This window comes from Gobio gobio (genome assembly GCF_949357685.1).
Source record: "Gobio gobio genome assembly, chromosome: 19".
NCBI lineage: Eukaryota > Metazoa > Chordata > Actinopteri > Cypriniformes > Gobionidae > Gobio > Gobio gobio.
In genome coordinates this window covers 10,415,911-10,430,633 of record NC_137112.1, presented here as the reverse complement: position 1 = coordinate 10,430,633, position 14,723 = coordinate 10,415,911, and the positions used below count along the sequence as shown (strand labels likewise).

At 39.4% G+C, this 14,723-nt stretch overlaps 1 protein-coding gene across 2 annotated transcripts in view; it reads right to left on the bottom strand.

The window, feature by feature from the left end:
- Nucleotides 1-14,723, bottom strand: part of kif21b (kinesin family member 21B) — a 140,952-nt gene that overhangs the window by 20,104 nt on the left and 106,125 nt on the right. For both annotated transcript variants that reach the window (XM_079843745.1, XM_079843744.1), the window contains exons 27-31: nucleotides 12,064-12,200; nucleotides 6,328-6,508; nucleotides 6,057-6,221; nucleotides 5,734-5,851; nucleotides 3,428-3,598 (exon numbers count right to left, since the gene is read on the bottom strand). In XM_079843745.1, coding sequence (XP_079699871.1) covers nucleotides 3,428-3,598; nucleotides 5,734-5,851; nucleotides 6,057-6,221; nucleotides 6,328-6,508; nucleotides 12,064-12,200 — 772 coding nt within the window. The remainder of the gene's footprint in view (nucleotides 1-3,427; nucleotides 3,599-5,733; nucleotides 5,852-6,056; nucleotides 6,222-6,327; nucleotides 6,509-12,063; nucleotides 12,201-14,723) is intronic.

The window sequence follows — 14,723 nt, the reverse complement described above, 5'->3', positions numbered from 1 at the left end:
AAAATATAATGTGCAAATCGGTCAATTTCGCAGCACACACACATATACCGCCTTGAAGTTGGAAACAGCGTCTCTTGCGCGGATTATTGTGCATTTAATAGCTCTTTATTATCAAACACATCCCGCCGTTTAGCAACAGTAGAGACTGCAGTTTACAACAATCACTGAATCTGACGTTTAGTTTAGGTTTAAGGAGAAATGACAGCGCAAGGCTGTAAAGGGAAGGATGTCGCGCTCGACGGAACACGGCTATAGGAATAGTTTTACCTCATATCATCTTTTTTATAATTCTGGAAAGCCAAAATCGAAAATAAAATTAGATTAATATCACAGCACATCCCTAAAGTTTAAGAAGACTAAACTTTTGTGTAGTTCTCTTGGCCATCCTCACTCATTAAGCTGACTGTGGTGTTGTGTTCACTGTAGCTCCTGTGACAGTGCTCGCTCGCTTTCTCTCGCTTCTGCATTGCGAATGGCAAAAATGCATCACGGACAAATGGTTTAATATTATCTCATATAGAAACGGCTGGCAAAGATAGAATTTGCCAGACATTACGTCTATCAATTATAATTAGTAAGTGTATTTTCTTAATTTCTCCAGTACCGACAGCAGGCAAATTTACTGGTCGCACATGTGCGACTGGATGTAAAATTCAGTCGCACACTCTCAAATTTTAGTCGCAAAATGCGACCATTTAGTCGCACTCTGGAGCCCTGGAATGTGCCCGGCTATGACTTTGAGAGTGTGGTGAAGCACCGCCTCAACAGAAGACGAACAACGCCTGATTTTGTGGTATTCTTGGTTCATTACGGTCTCGATGTGCGTTGTTCACTCTCTTGACTCGATATTTGAAGGGCGCGCGTGCGAGTGTGTGTACGGTTTCTGAGTGTGTGTACGGTTTCTGGTTATAATCATAGATCGGGCGGGCTAAGAAACGTTAATAAAAAAAAATATCATTCCAGTCAATCGCGGGTGGATGAGAGAGGACTCATTGCTCTTTGTTTGATGAAGACATTTTGCGAGCCCTGGCTGTGGGCTGGACGATTCATTCCGGTTGCCGTTTGCCACACGCTGTCACTGACAGGGGGAGCAGAAGCTCATTAAATATGCAAATCTCATCCAATCCTAGCCGTGGGAGTTTACTTCCAAGTCTTCAGTGCGGCACGCCCATCAAAACTGAACGTGTTTTGAGAAAACCAGGTCAGAAAATAGCCTATTACTTATTCATTATGATGTTTTTGAATGTAAAAAACCACACAAACGCAGTAAGTTGACCTCAGACAACAGTATAAAAAAATAAAAAAGGCCAGTTCATGACCCCTTTAACATGAACTAACCATGAACAACACCTCTGTTCAGCATTAGTTAATCTTTGTTAGCGTTAGTTCATAAAAATCCAGCTGTTCATGGCTTGTTCACGTTAGTTCACAGTGCATGAACTAATGTTAACAAGATTTTAATAATGCATTAGTAAATGTCGAAATTAACATTAACAAAGATAAATAAATGCTTTATAAGTGCAGTTTATTATTAGCTCATGTTAACTAATGTAGTTAACTAATGTTAACTAATGAACCTTATTGTAAAGTGTTACCATTAACTTTAATCCTGTTGCTCCATAACTTTAAACTCAGATTTAAATCTCAATTATAGATTCATTTTAAATTTGCGTGTGAGGAGGTTTAAATAAAATAAAGTGCACCTACAATTAAACTATGCATGAGTGTGAGGGTCGTGGCGGCCCGTGAGTATATGCCTGCTATCGAGTCCTGGGATGCACATCATTCACTCATCTCCGTACACCTCAGTGTTGAAAAGAAAAGAAGAGAGGAGTATTTTTAGCATTTAATGGCAACGAGGATGATGAGGTGAGTGCCAGTGATCACGGCAGTGAGCCTCATTTCTCATGCCCGCACCACCCGATCAAACGGAATGGGCGCAGATCAAACGGACAAGGTGGCGCTGCCAAGAGCGGAGATAGTCACTCCGCCAATCATGAAAGTTGTTTGTCATAAATTACGCAGCCACAATATACTCCATTAATTGATACTATAAATATATTTCCAGTCTTATGAAATCCGTATGCTCTGCCGCAATGTTTTCATTGCCTGCTTGATCAATAGTGGTCTCTCTACGTAACGTTTTATAAATACAGCTGACATTTACAAGTTTATTTACTTATCGGCAAGAGCTACTTAGGCCTATGTCAGAGAGAGAGTTTCTGGTGGTCAATAAAGAAGGAAATTGAATATTAGTATTGTTGCTGTCAATTGCGAATCCATCATGGCGGCAAAAATGATTCGTAAATGGAGGTTTTAATCGCAGGTTAAATTCTAATCCCCGATTTGTTAAATTGGGTTTAAAATCAAGTGGTGCAACACAACTCGATTTAAAATAAAGCCTAGATCAACAAATCCTAGATTAGATATAAACTGATTTTATTTTAATCCCTTTATCTACATTTCATCTTGGTTTCTTTTGGTAACTATGGGAAAAGAAGGAAAAACATTTTCCACACGGCTCTTTGCTTTGACTGCGAGCTACAATATGTTGATTGTACAAAGCACAGGAATTAATATATTTAACCATAAATAATGGTTCATGTGACATGTTCACATCATGTGACATTATGCCATCACGCATTAATATAAGACCAAAATGTGCATACATATATGGTGCGTCCCCATTTGCATACTATCCGCCTTATTCGAAAATAGAATTAGTACGTCCCAAATCATAGTATGTTAAAATGAGTATTCCAAGGATACCCGGATGGTCTACTATTTCTGGTTAGATATCGAAAATCTGTGCACACTCTGATGGCTAATATTGCCCACAACCTATTGTGTGTTGGACGAGGATTCGACCTACAAACGCAGATAAAAAGTGGTGAATGCACCAACTGCACCGAACTACAAACATGGTGAATGCGCGAGTCCGACGGTTAAGCAGAGAGGTTTAGATAAAGGGGTTTGAGTGAATAATTATCAGTATCTAAACTGACGAAAAAAGATGTATTCAGTGTTATATTTCAACAGCATTGAGAACTTTTGTAAATTATACGTTTGGCCATTAACTTTTAAACACATCATCATTTTCAAATTGAAAACACATGAGGGGAGTCTCCTCATGAAATACCCATGGCAGATCAATGTGCTACTACAATTCTCTCCAATATAGTAGAAATTAAATTAAATTGAATGTGCAGGGTTTTCATTGTGACAGTTTAAACGGTGACAGGATGCACATAACTAAGGGACAGAGCTGTCCGTTAAAAATGACAAAAAAGTATTTCCCAAAGCTTGCATACTTTTCTGCTACCGCTCAAAAGTATGTACTTTTTCTTCACAAAAAGAGTACATACTTTTAGGACGTAGTATAAGTAGGCGAATTGGGACGCAGCAATAGTAATCATTACATTTTTACCTGAATCAGTTCCTGCTGTCCCAGATCCCATTTCTTAATGCCGTTGTCACGGGAACCACTGAACAATATGTCACCGTGCACAGCGAGACACTCAATCCCATCGTAATGAGGGGGCTCGAAGTTATGAGCCGGTCCGATGTTACCCTGGGCTCCCTCCGCAATGTCGAATATCTGCATTAAAGGGGTCATGAAATGAGAAATCCAATTATCCTTGATCTTTTTGACATTCTGCTAAAAAAAACACACTGAAAGCTCCAGAAAATAATTATAGTGAAAACTATATTAGCGTCCACACCAACAAATGATATTGTTCTGTTTATTATAAGTGAGTGCTGCAGTTTTTTTTGTCTACTTTTTAAAAGCAGGATGGATTTAATGTTTTTATCATTTATCAGCTGGGAAAAAAATGCTCTGAAAGTGATTCAAACAATATTGTTCCTCTACATTGTCTCTGTGTATCTTTCAAAGTATATTAAAGGGTTAGTTCACCCAAAAATTTGATATCTGAGAGCTTTCTGTCCCTCCATTCCATTGACAGATACGCAACCACCACTGTGATGCTTTAAAAAGTTCATAAAGAGATCATAAAACTAATTCATATGAATTTAGCTGTTTAGTCCAAATTTTCTGAAGAGACTTTATATGATGAACAGATTGAATGTAGGCTTTTATTCACGTATAGGCTAACCATTCATCAACGCACACATCATTGGATCTTGCTAAAGCTCAAACGTGCTGCGTAACACGAGAATGAACCTCATTGGTTCTTGCTAAAGCTCAAACGTGCTGCGTAACATGAGAATGAACCTCATTGGTTCTTGCAGATGCTCAAACGTGCTGGGTAACACAAGAATGAACCCCATTGGATCTTGCTAAAGCTCAAACGTGCTGCGTAACACGAGAATGAACCTCATTGGTTCTTGCAGATACTCAAACGTGCTGCGTAACACGAGAATGAACCTCATTGGTTCTTGCTGAAGCTCAAACGTGCTGCGTAACACGAGAATGAACCTCATTGGTTCTTGCTGAAGCTCAAACGTGCTGCGTAACACGAGAATGAACCTCATTGGTTCTTGCAGATCCTCAAACGTGCTGCGTAACATGAGAATGAACCTCATTGGTTCTTGCTGAAGCTCAAACGTGCTGCGTAACACGAGAATGAACCTCATTGGTTCTTGCTGAAGCTCAAACATGCTGCGTAACACGAGAATGAACCTCATTGGTTCTTGCTGAAGCTCAAACGTTCTGTGTAACACGAGAATGAACCTCATTGGTTCTTGCTGAAGCTCAAACGTGCTGCGTAACTCGAGAAAGAAACCTCATTGGTTCTTGCTGAAGCTCAAACGTTCTGCGTAACACGAGAATGAATCTCATTGGTTCTTGCTGAAGCTCAAACGTTCTGCGTAACACGAGAATGAACCTCATTGGTTCTTGCTGAAGCTCAAACGTGCTGCGTAACACGAGAATGAACCTCATTGGTTCTTGCTGAAGCTCAAACGTGCTGCGTAACATGAAAATGAACCTCATTGGTTCTTGCTGAAGCTCAAACGTTCTGCGTAACACGAGAATGAACCTCATTGGTTCTTGCTGAAGCTCAAACGTGCTGCGTAACACGAGAATGAACCTCATTGGTTCTCACACGTTAAGAGAACATGCTTCCATGTACTGATGCGTGAGTTGGTGAATGTTTATATGTGAATAAAGGCCTACATTCAATCTGTTCATCATATAAAGCGATCGAGTCTCTTTAGAAAATTTGGACTAAACCGCTCAATTCATATGGATTAGTTTTACGATCTCTTCATGAACTTTTTGAAGCGTAGCTGTCAATGGAGGGACAGAAATCTCTCAGATTTCATTAAAAAAAGTCTTCCAAAGATAACAAAATTGGAATGACATGAGGATGATAAATTAATGACAAATTTGTAAGTTTTGGGTTTATTTTCAATGAAGATTAAGCCTTCTGCTGTAATTAAATCACATTTGGAAACAAGCCTAACAAAGAGAGTTTTAGTGAAAGATGGATATGACCATGATACCGCAACACGCAAGTAATGGTTACTTTAGTAACGGCATCGTGGTCACATCCATCTTTCAATAAAAGACTTTAGAAAACTTATGAAATGCTTATCGTTTTCCAGTATACCATAGAAACGTGAAAACATTTACAAATACTGAAGCAGCAAACTCTAAAAAACACAAAATTGATGTCACTGCCAATACTTTTGGCCACGGCTGTAGAAGAATACTATATGAAAAACACAGACATAAATAAAAGGGAATTAAACTAAAACGGTTAAACGGACCTTCACGTAATGGTCTTTGGATCCAGTGATCACCTGATCCTTGCCACCTCCAGAATAACCCACTGTAAGACACATGACTGACCCAATGTGTCCTGTCAGCTTCCCAGTGGCCTGCATTCTGCACACAAAATCTTAAAATCAGCTTACTGTACCACAACGTTTAGAATAAAACACTGGGAAGTGTTTTGAGAACAGAATATGCACATGTTGATGAAATCTGTACAACCCACTTGCCTGGTGGGTTTTTGAATTCATCAATAAATGGACTTAAATAAATGTAATACTAGTTCTGCCTGTACTTGGCATAGGAATGAACTATGCACCTGTTGAGGTCCCATGTGCGGACAGTGTTGCCTGCAGCGGCATACAGTACCGATCCGGAGGGATTGAGGGCAATCTGGTTGATCTGATACTCGCCCTGGGCTGTAGTGATGGTGCGGGTTGTTGTCCCAGCACAGGCATCACCTGAGACCACCTGACCAGATGACCTGATGATGGACGGACAAAGTTTACATTTTTGTACTAAACTTAAAACAAGGTGCATTCAGATGCTACAGCTAATTGCCGATTTCAGACGTTGAAAAAGATACTCACGTGAAGGTTCGGACACACTTGGCAGAATCACGAATGTCCCATACTTTGATATATGAGGTAGAAACGGTGAAGACCAGGCTTGAGTCGCTGCAGTATTTTACAGACACTACATTGTTAGGATGTCCTCTCAGGGTCACGATTTCCTGTCCGGTCACCAGGTTCCACATCTTGCAGGTTCGATCTGAATACCAGGTAAAAAAAAATAAAGTTTTTTTAACTATTCATAGGGCCCTATTTTAACTATCTGAGCGCATGGTCAGAAGCAGGGCTCTGAACCGGTTCAAGGAACGAAAACGAAAACCGGAAACGAATGAAATTTTAAGAGGAACGAAAACGAAAACGAAATTAAAATCAATTTGAATCGTTCTGAACAGAAACGTTCATTTGAAATGACCATTAACCTGTTAATAACGTTATTTTATCGTTCTCTTTAATATTTTAATTTGGAAGTGACCAATCATGAAATGAGTAGTACAGCATGTGACGTTGACGGATCAAGCGTGAGTGAAATGCCCGCGCACCATCATCTATGAATCTACCGGTACGCAAGTCAGTGTAGAGCGCGAATTTTCATGCCTCAAGTACATTTCTTTCCTCGCTGAGGTCTACAATGAATGTGCAGGTATTGGAGGACATTCTTTTCGTATGTTTAAATAAGCAGTACGGACTTTAAGCTCAAATAGTCTGATTTAGGCTAGTTTATGGATTCCGTTAAAGCCTATCCAAGTAGGCTATAGCATATCTATCAACATTTTTTCTATAGTCTTTCAGATTGCCAATACAGGACAGGTCAATGTATTCTATATAGACGGTTGATGTTTCGTATTAAATGGTATGTTATATTGCATTAAATGATCAAGCTTTATTAGCTGACTGAATTTGATTATGTGATGCAAGAACGTGTTGCGCAGTGTTTGCTTTGAAATTAGCAGTTGATGGTGCATTAAAAGAGCAATGGTTATCCAGTTTATTTATTCTTTATTCATGCCATTTTTAAAACAAGTCGTGTTGAAAAAAAGTTATGTACAAAGAATGTTATCACTCTTCTGAAAAGAATTAGGCATTAGAGGGACACTTTCGATTGTCTAATGCTCCATTTAAACAGGTCCGCTGTTTATGCTTTGTAATTAATGCATGTATTTCTGTTGTGGTTTTAAAAATGTTATGAAATAAATATTGTTTAATTACCATGCGTTATATTATTATTGAGTGAAAATAAGTCTATTTATACATATTTGTTTAAAGTATAGGCTAAATTAAAATAACGTTATTAACCGGTATTTTTTCAAAACAAACCGTTTTCGGAACAGTAATGTTTATTGAGGAACGCAAAAACGGAAAAGCTATAATATCGATTCTGCTCGGAGTGAACCGATTGATATTTTTTTCCGTTTTTAAGCCCTGGTCAGAAGCACATGGTGCAGGTGCCCTTAGGGCATGTCCAAATCCACATTTGCTAGTTTAACGACGGAAAAAAACGGTCAACACACCAGGCGCATGGTCCAAAAGGGTTGTACCTAGTCTCTTAATGAGTCATGATGTGTTTTGGGCGTAACGTGCAATAAACCAATCAGAGTCTCATCTCCCTTTCCCTTTAAAAGCCAGTTGCGCTCTCACCATGGCGGATTCACTATTTACATGGCGGAATTTACAAACAGAAAGACTGAACGCTTCTTCAGAGAGGAATCCTTTTATTTTTAATATTTAAAATGTTTTGTGTGCTGCTGTACCCTGTGTGTGTAATAAGCAGAGTGCACCCACGCTGTACACCCGCAAAAAGGCACATATTACTAACACACACTCTTTAAATAACACACAAAATATGGCACTATTGACTTTTGACCAGGTTTTTGTTGGTAAATGCAGTCGTTTTCAGTTCCTCAAAATAGCAACGCACCAACAATGCGCCTGAACACACCTGGTTTTCAGACCAGCACGCCCATGGGTGAACAGATGGCGCGAGTGCATTTGCTATTTAAACAGCGTGGCGCAGGACATGAAAATGATAACTGCGTCGGGCTTAAACTAGCAAAAAACACTTGTGCCGGGTGTATGATAGGGCCCATATTGTTTACGATGCACTATGACAGGTGTCTGCAACCTTAAGACCAAAGTATACTTCCATTTTGATGCGAACATTTAGACACATTAAGTACTGTATAATACATTTAATATCAAGCACAAAGCCGGTTTGCACATGCACACTAGAAAGTTTAATCCTTGTCCAGCACTATTTGTCTCCTGAAGTTACTTTGTAAGTGATAAAAATGTCTTTGCACTCGTTTAAAATAGAGTTGTGGGTGTCCCTTAAGCCCCTTATGCAAGCGCTGGGAGTCTATTGTTGCGGCCTCAAGTAGTTTGTTGTTGTGCCAACTATTGCTATTTTTTTGACTGTGAAACAAGGCCCGGGCCAGTTTTGCATGTGGACCAATTACATGTGCAATCTAGTCAAGCCCCATACGCAAGGTGAGCATACAGAATATGTGAGGTTAGTACAGCACATGCTTTCTATGCCAATGATGACATTCACATTGATGAAATGTATCTAGCATTTGCATAAAAACTGAAGTATATTTTGGGCTTTAGGCACACACTGGCAGAAGGTTAAAGGAACACGCCAACTTTAGGGACTTTAGCTTATTCACCGTATCCCCCAGAGCTCCATACATACCATTCTCAGGTGCAATGATATTACGCAACGCCTGAAAATAGGCTAACCTCCGTCAACATAACCAACGTGACAACCTGCTTGCACAGAGGGTGTGCTGGGGACAATTTTCAGGCGCTGCGTAATATCATTGCGACGCTGCACCCATGGAACGGCACAAAGTTCCTTGATTATTACTCAGGAATGAGAGTATAGTTCCTAGCCATATCGGCCTAGAAAATCACAACTCTTCATTTTCAGTCGGTCTTAGTACACAATGTAAATATACACATCACAACATGTAAATAGGAAAATGTTGGTGTTATTTTGTCACTTATTAAACAGTAGGCTAGCTGGAGCCATTTACCTCCAGTCTTTGTGCTAAGCTAGGCTAGCGGTGGGTGCGTCAGACAGAGTTATGGCACGCACGGAGATGAGAATGGTATGTATGGACTTATCGAACTCTGGGGGATTCGGTGAATAAGCTAAAGTCCCAAAAAGGCAGCGTGTTCTTTTAAACATAGGTTTTAGTTCAGGTACTAACCCTGAACCTACCACTAAACCTAACCATAGCCCAGTACTTTCTAAAGAAAGTACATTGCAAGTACATGCAAGTAAAATAAAATGCAACCAAAAACTTTTAGATATCAATCTGCATTTGCAATGGACATCGGTTATGTTCATCTTTGTTCGCTCCTTTAACCCCTAGGAGTCTGAGCTGTTTTGGGGCCCTTTAGAAGTTTTGACATGCTCTGACATTTGTGAATTTTTCAGTTGCTTATAAACATATTAATGGCAAAAGTGTAATTACACTGTATTCAGCACAAACTGTGCTACCATAATATGTGAGCAACATGTATGTACATGTATTTTTGAGAGAATAATGTTTATGCATAATTTTTGAAAAAAAAAAAAAAAACATTTAAATTAAGGCTTCAAAACACACAATAGATATGTGTTCACAAGCCCTTTGATTATTGGGTGTTTTTGTTTAGAGTTTTTGCTTCAAAATGATGTGAGAATCATTGAGCCTACTCATTCACATAAAACAATATATTAATTTACATTTTGTAAAACACTTTTTCTTTACTCCGGACTTATGCGAGTAGTTGTGAACGATCCATGAATAGTAATGTGATCACTCCTGAGAAACAAAGACCTGCATAATAATGAGCTGCATAATAAATGAGCTTTAGGTAGGCCTACTAGATTTTAGGTTTACTAGATAAGTACAGTAACAGTAAAAAAAAAAAAAGTTTTCTGGGGGGAAAATCTAAGTGTTTTTTACTTAAAGTTTTTACTTAAAGCAAGCTAAATTATCTGCCAAAAAAGAAACAAGATTTCAATCAGAAATGTTTTTGAAAAAACATCTGAAAAAAAACAGTAATATTGTGACAATTGGTAATGAATTGGTAATGATGAATGTTATAAGTAAAATATTTGGGATTATGCAATGCAATTATGATTTAAAATAGTATCTGGGGACTTTAGGTTGATTGGGACACTTTTTCACAGTCATTTCAATAACAAATATTTTCTGAATCATTTGTAAACGATCAAATACACAAAATACTCAAATATCATTTCGAGCTTCAGTCAGAAACACGTGAAATGCATGAGCCAGCGCTAAGGCTATTGTCTGCTATATTGGTATCAAATATACTAATATATGTATTATACCAGTCTGTTATATTATATCAAATATATTAAAAACATTGATTAAAATTAAGATACAATTTATACAAAACGAAATTCACTGTAAAAAAGGCAATTAATACTCAAATATAAATTCCATCTTAAGTTCATTTATGAGACGCGTGCAATGCAGCGCTAAGGCTATTGTCTGTTATATTGACTTCTTACAAAATAAGAAGCAACTATATTAAAAACATTGATTCAAATTAAGATACAATTTATACAAAACGAAAACAGGCCAAATAAATCTTGTCTAAACAGTCTTGCGTCATGTTGCATCAGGATTTATATTTAAACAGTCTTTTTGCATTTAATATTCACAGATGCTAACTGAGCCTTTTAAACTTAGCCTACCTTACAATGAACTCTCAATCAGCTTTCCATGAGGAGAATTATTCCAGGATTATTACTCAAAGCGATGTATCTGACCCACAGCTTCACTAGTTGTTTGCATGAGTTGATGTGTGTGTGGGCTTCGACGCATGGATCGCCTGTATTTGAATCTGAATGAGCGCGCGGTCCGTGGGCGTGGCCGCATTAGCGGGTAATGAGGCAGTAATGAGTTGACTGATTTCTCCCACTTTTCACACAGATTACATAAACACAGAATATTTGTTTTCGTTTTGATTTACATTATTTAAAACCTGACATTTCAACGTTTCTTTAGACATTTGTCTCATGTTTGTGTGTCAAGTTCTCACTAAGCTACAGGTCGTTTTCTAAAGAGAATCAGATTAGACATCATTGACAGAGAGGCTGAAGATCGCGAATCATGTTTGTTTCCCTTATTTTGCAAAAAGCACAACAATTTGTTTTATTGTGACTGTACACAAAAAAAATAGAAACTTAACAGATTATAATGATGTATAACACTTGCCTGAATGATAAAAAACGACAGAGTTATTTGAGTCTCTTTGGCACTGATAAGAAAAAACAGCACGACGGCCGACTCGAGAGGGTTAAAGGCTCTATATTTAATGAAGCACATACAAAAGACCTGAACCCGAAGCAATGTGACCTGTTTTACATTATAACCTGTAACCTATTAGAGGGCATGCTTTAAATCGTATACAATTTCTATTTATTTAGTTTATAAATATCATTTTTTTTATGATTACAGTTTCAAAATGTAACACTGGCAGCTTATATATTAATAATTGCAGCATTGTGAGTAATATCTATAGATTCACAAGATCGAGCTACCCACGGTTAGCCTTTACAGTATTAGGATGCTGAATAGCTCAATAAAGCATGCTAAAACTTTGACCTCGAAGCAAAGAGAAAATGTATTTCGAATTGACTCAAGTGTTTATGCTTAAGGGTGTTTATGTTTTCCTGTCACAGGTTCAGAGTGAAATAACTGTGAGAATGGACTTTAATGGTGCACACTGTACCTTTGGACCCGGTGAAAAGCAGCTCGTCTGTGGCATCCAGGCAGAGCACAGGTTTGGTGTGTCCCTCGGCCATTGCCACGCACTGTAAAGGGGCCGTCCTGCCCCCCTTCAGCCCACCTGTGGGAGTGATCACACCCCTGCACAAAGACACGCAGCATTTCACTGTTGTGAAGCAAGGAAGTCTGTGAGGTTAGTCTCAAAGAGAGTGGGTGGAATGGAGGATGCAACAAAGCTTGTTTGTGTTCAAATACAACGTGTGCCATCTGTTCCACATGGATGAACAAAAGCCTTTTTGTGTGTGGATGTGAGAAAGAATGACAAATTGAGAGAGATAGGGAGGACAGAAAGAGAAAGAAAAGATAGAAATAGGAAGATCTCCTGATATGATAAATCCTAATCTATTAACCTAGTTACTGTGTGGTTTGTGGAGCCACTAAAGTACCATGGCCAGAGTCCGCCTAGGACCCCACAGGGTAGCCGTTGGGGAATGCCTGATTTAAAGCTGTAAAGATTGCTGTGTTTATATGTAGGGTAAGAGATTTTGCTTGCAAAAACAGAACTGAAAACACAAAGAATGAAATACAGATTAGGCTATTTACCACTATATGTAACAAGTATTAAACAACATGCATCATAAAGCGATTTTGTAGAATTTCTTATCAGGCACTGAATAGAGTACTAATTAGCCGCGTTTCCACTGTTGGGTCAAATGCAGGTGTGCAAGTGCGTGCCAGGGCCAGCCGTGTTTCCACTGTCACTTCCGGGGCTTGATCGGGCCTCATTGGGGCTTCCTCTGGGCCAACGGCCAGGGTTTTTTGGCCCGCCGAATACCTTGGTCCAAAGCTGGGACTTGAGGAGTGGTTATGAACAAAGGTGGAGGTTACCTGAGTCAGGAGATGGATGCATTTCATATACCAGCAAACGTCAGCATTAAAGACTTTTACAAATCATTTTAGCTAAAAAAAACCTCACTTTCAGACAGCAGCGAGTGTTTGAAATTACTTCTGTTTGTGATCTGATGTGGATTCTGATCACTGTATAAGGCAGAAATATTTATATACGATGCGCTCTATACCATTACTATAGTAAACATGGTAAATACAACTGCTCGAAGAAATCAGACAAATCATAGGCTATCACAATCGTGTATTTATTTGATCTCACCTCGTTATACCGGACTGTCTGATATCCATATTTAGCTCTGCATAATATAATAAAGCAACTGCGGTTTTTCGGAAGCTTCCTCCGCTTCTATGACTGAAAATATAACTGTATTAGGACTGTCATTGGAGAATTTGTTAAAGCTCCTCCCCACAATTTTGTAGAAATTATCATTATTTCTAAATGTGATGTAAACTGCCCTGTGACTACAAAGAAACAGACACGACTGAATATGTAGGCTACGTGTGCCCTCTGTCTTTTGTGAAATAATGATAAATACCACTTTCTGTTATTTCTGTGGGACAGTGCAATCTAGAACCAAATTGATTTATTATGATTAATGTATCACTTATTATTGTAAAACTGTGGTAAAACGTCAATGCTTGGGTTATAATCTTTAACTAAATGACCAAAATGCAAACAAACGGACGGTTTTATCATGTTCGTTTCGCAATCTTGCTAGTTTCCAGTCTGATTTCTGATGAGTTTTCAGATAAAACTTCCATTTGTTGGGGAAATGATGGGTTTGTGTGACGTTGTTCCAGAGAGGCATGTTATGGGCGGGTTTTAGTGAAGCGCTGCAGAGCTTCTGGCCCAACGGTGGAAGCGCAATATGGGCTCGGTGCTACAGGTCCAATGCTGTTAGCCCGGGCCGTAGAAAGCCCTGGCTCACACTGGCCAGACAGTGGGAAAGCGGCTATTAAACGTTCTTTCAGCCTGCTTTGGGGTCCTAGGTAGACTTGATTGCTTTGTGAGATCCGGTGGATGAACCCTGCACACTTCAGACCCTCAACCTCCGGTTGCTCTCCGTGGAGTTCATTGTCAACATGCTGATATTTCATTTGATTTATCAGACTCCAGCTGTGTTTTACAGCACCCTTGTGCAGTCCACCACTCAGTCTTCCTATTCGGGCTCCACGGGTCACTCAGGATATGGCCATCAGCCAGGCAGACGGACCTCAGTGAAAACAATAGAACAGACTCCATATATCGAGCAGGTGTTAATTATGTCCTACCATAGTGTACCACTGCCAAGCAGCAGGGGAGCCGATACATGTGACGTCGATGTCACACCGACTGCCAAGCCAAATGCACACTTGAAAGGGAAGCCTGCTTGACTGATGTAAACTGTATCCAAGTCCTCCGTGAGTTATGGACTTTGGTTCAGAAGCTTAAATCCACATTTCAAAGCCGCTCGGTTGGTCACTGCTGACTTTGCAGGCTGGCACAGAAAGTGGATCTATTTTAAGTCATCTTCAATGTCCATGTTTTGCAGAAGCATGATCGGCCCTGTTGTGTTGAAAGTGAAGGTAGAATGTTTATCTCTAAACCCCAAAGGCTGTGACTGATGCCAATGTTAAGCAACTAGGCGCTGTTTTCCATTTCTCCTAAGCAAAAGTAGCATATGTCAGGGTCCCAAAAGGCTCCTCGTTGGAGCCCCCTGTCCCCACCATTGCAAATCCGCAAATCAGTTTCCTGCATTTGGGGGGCCCCCAGTG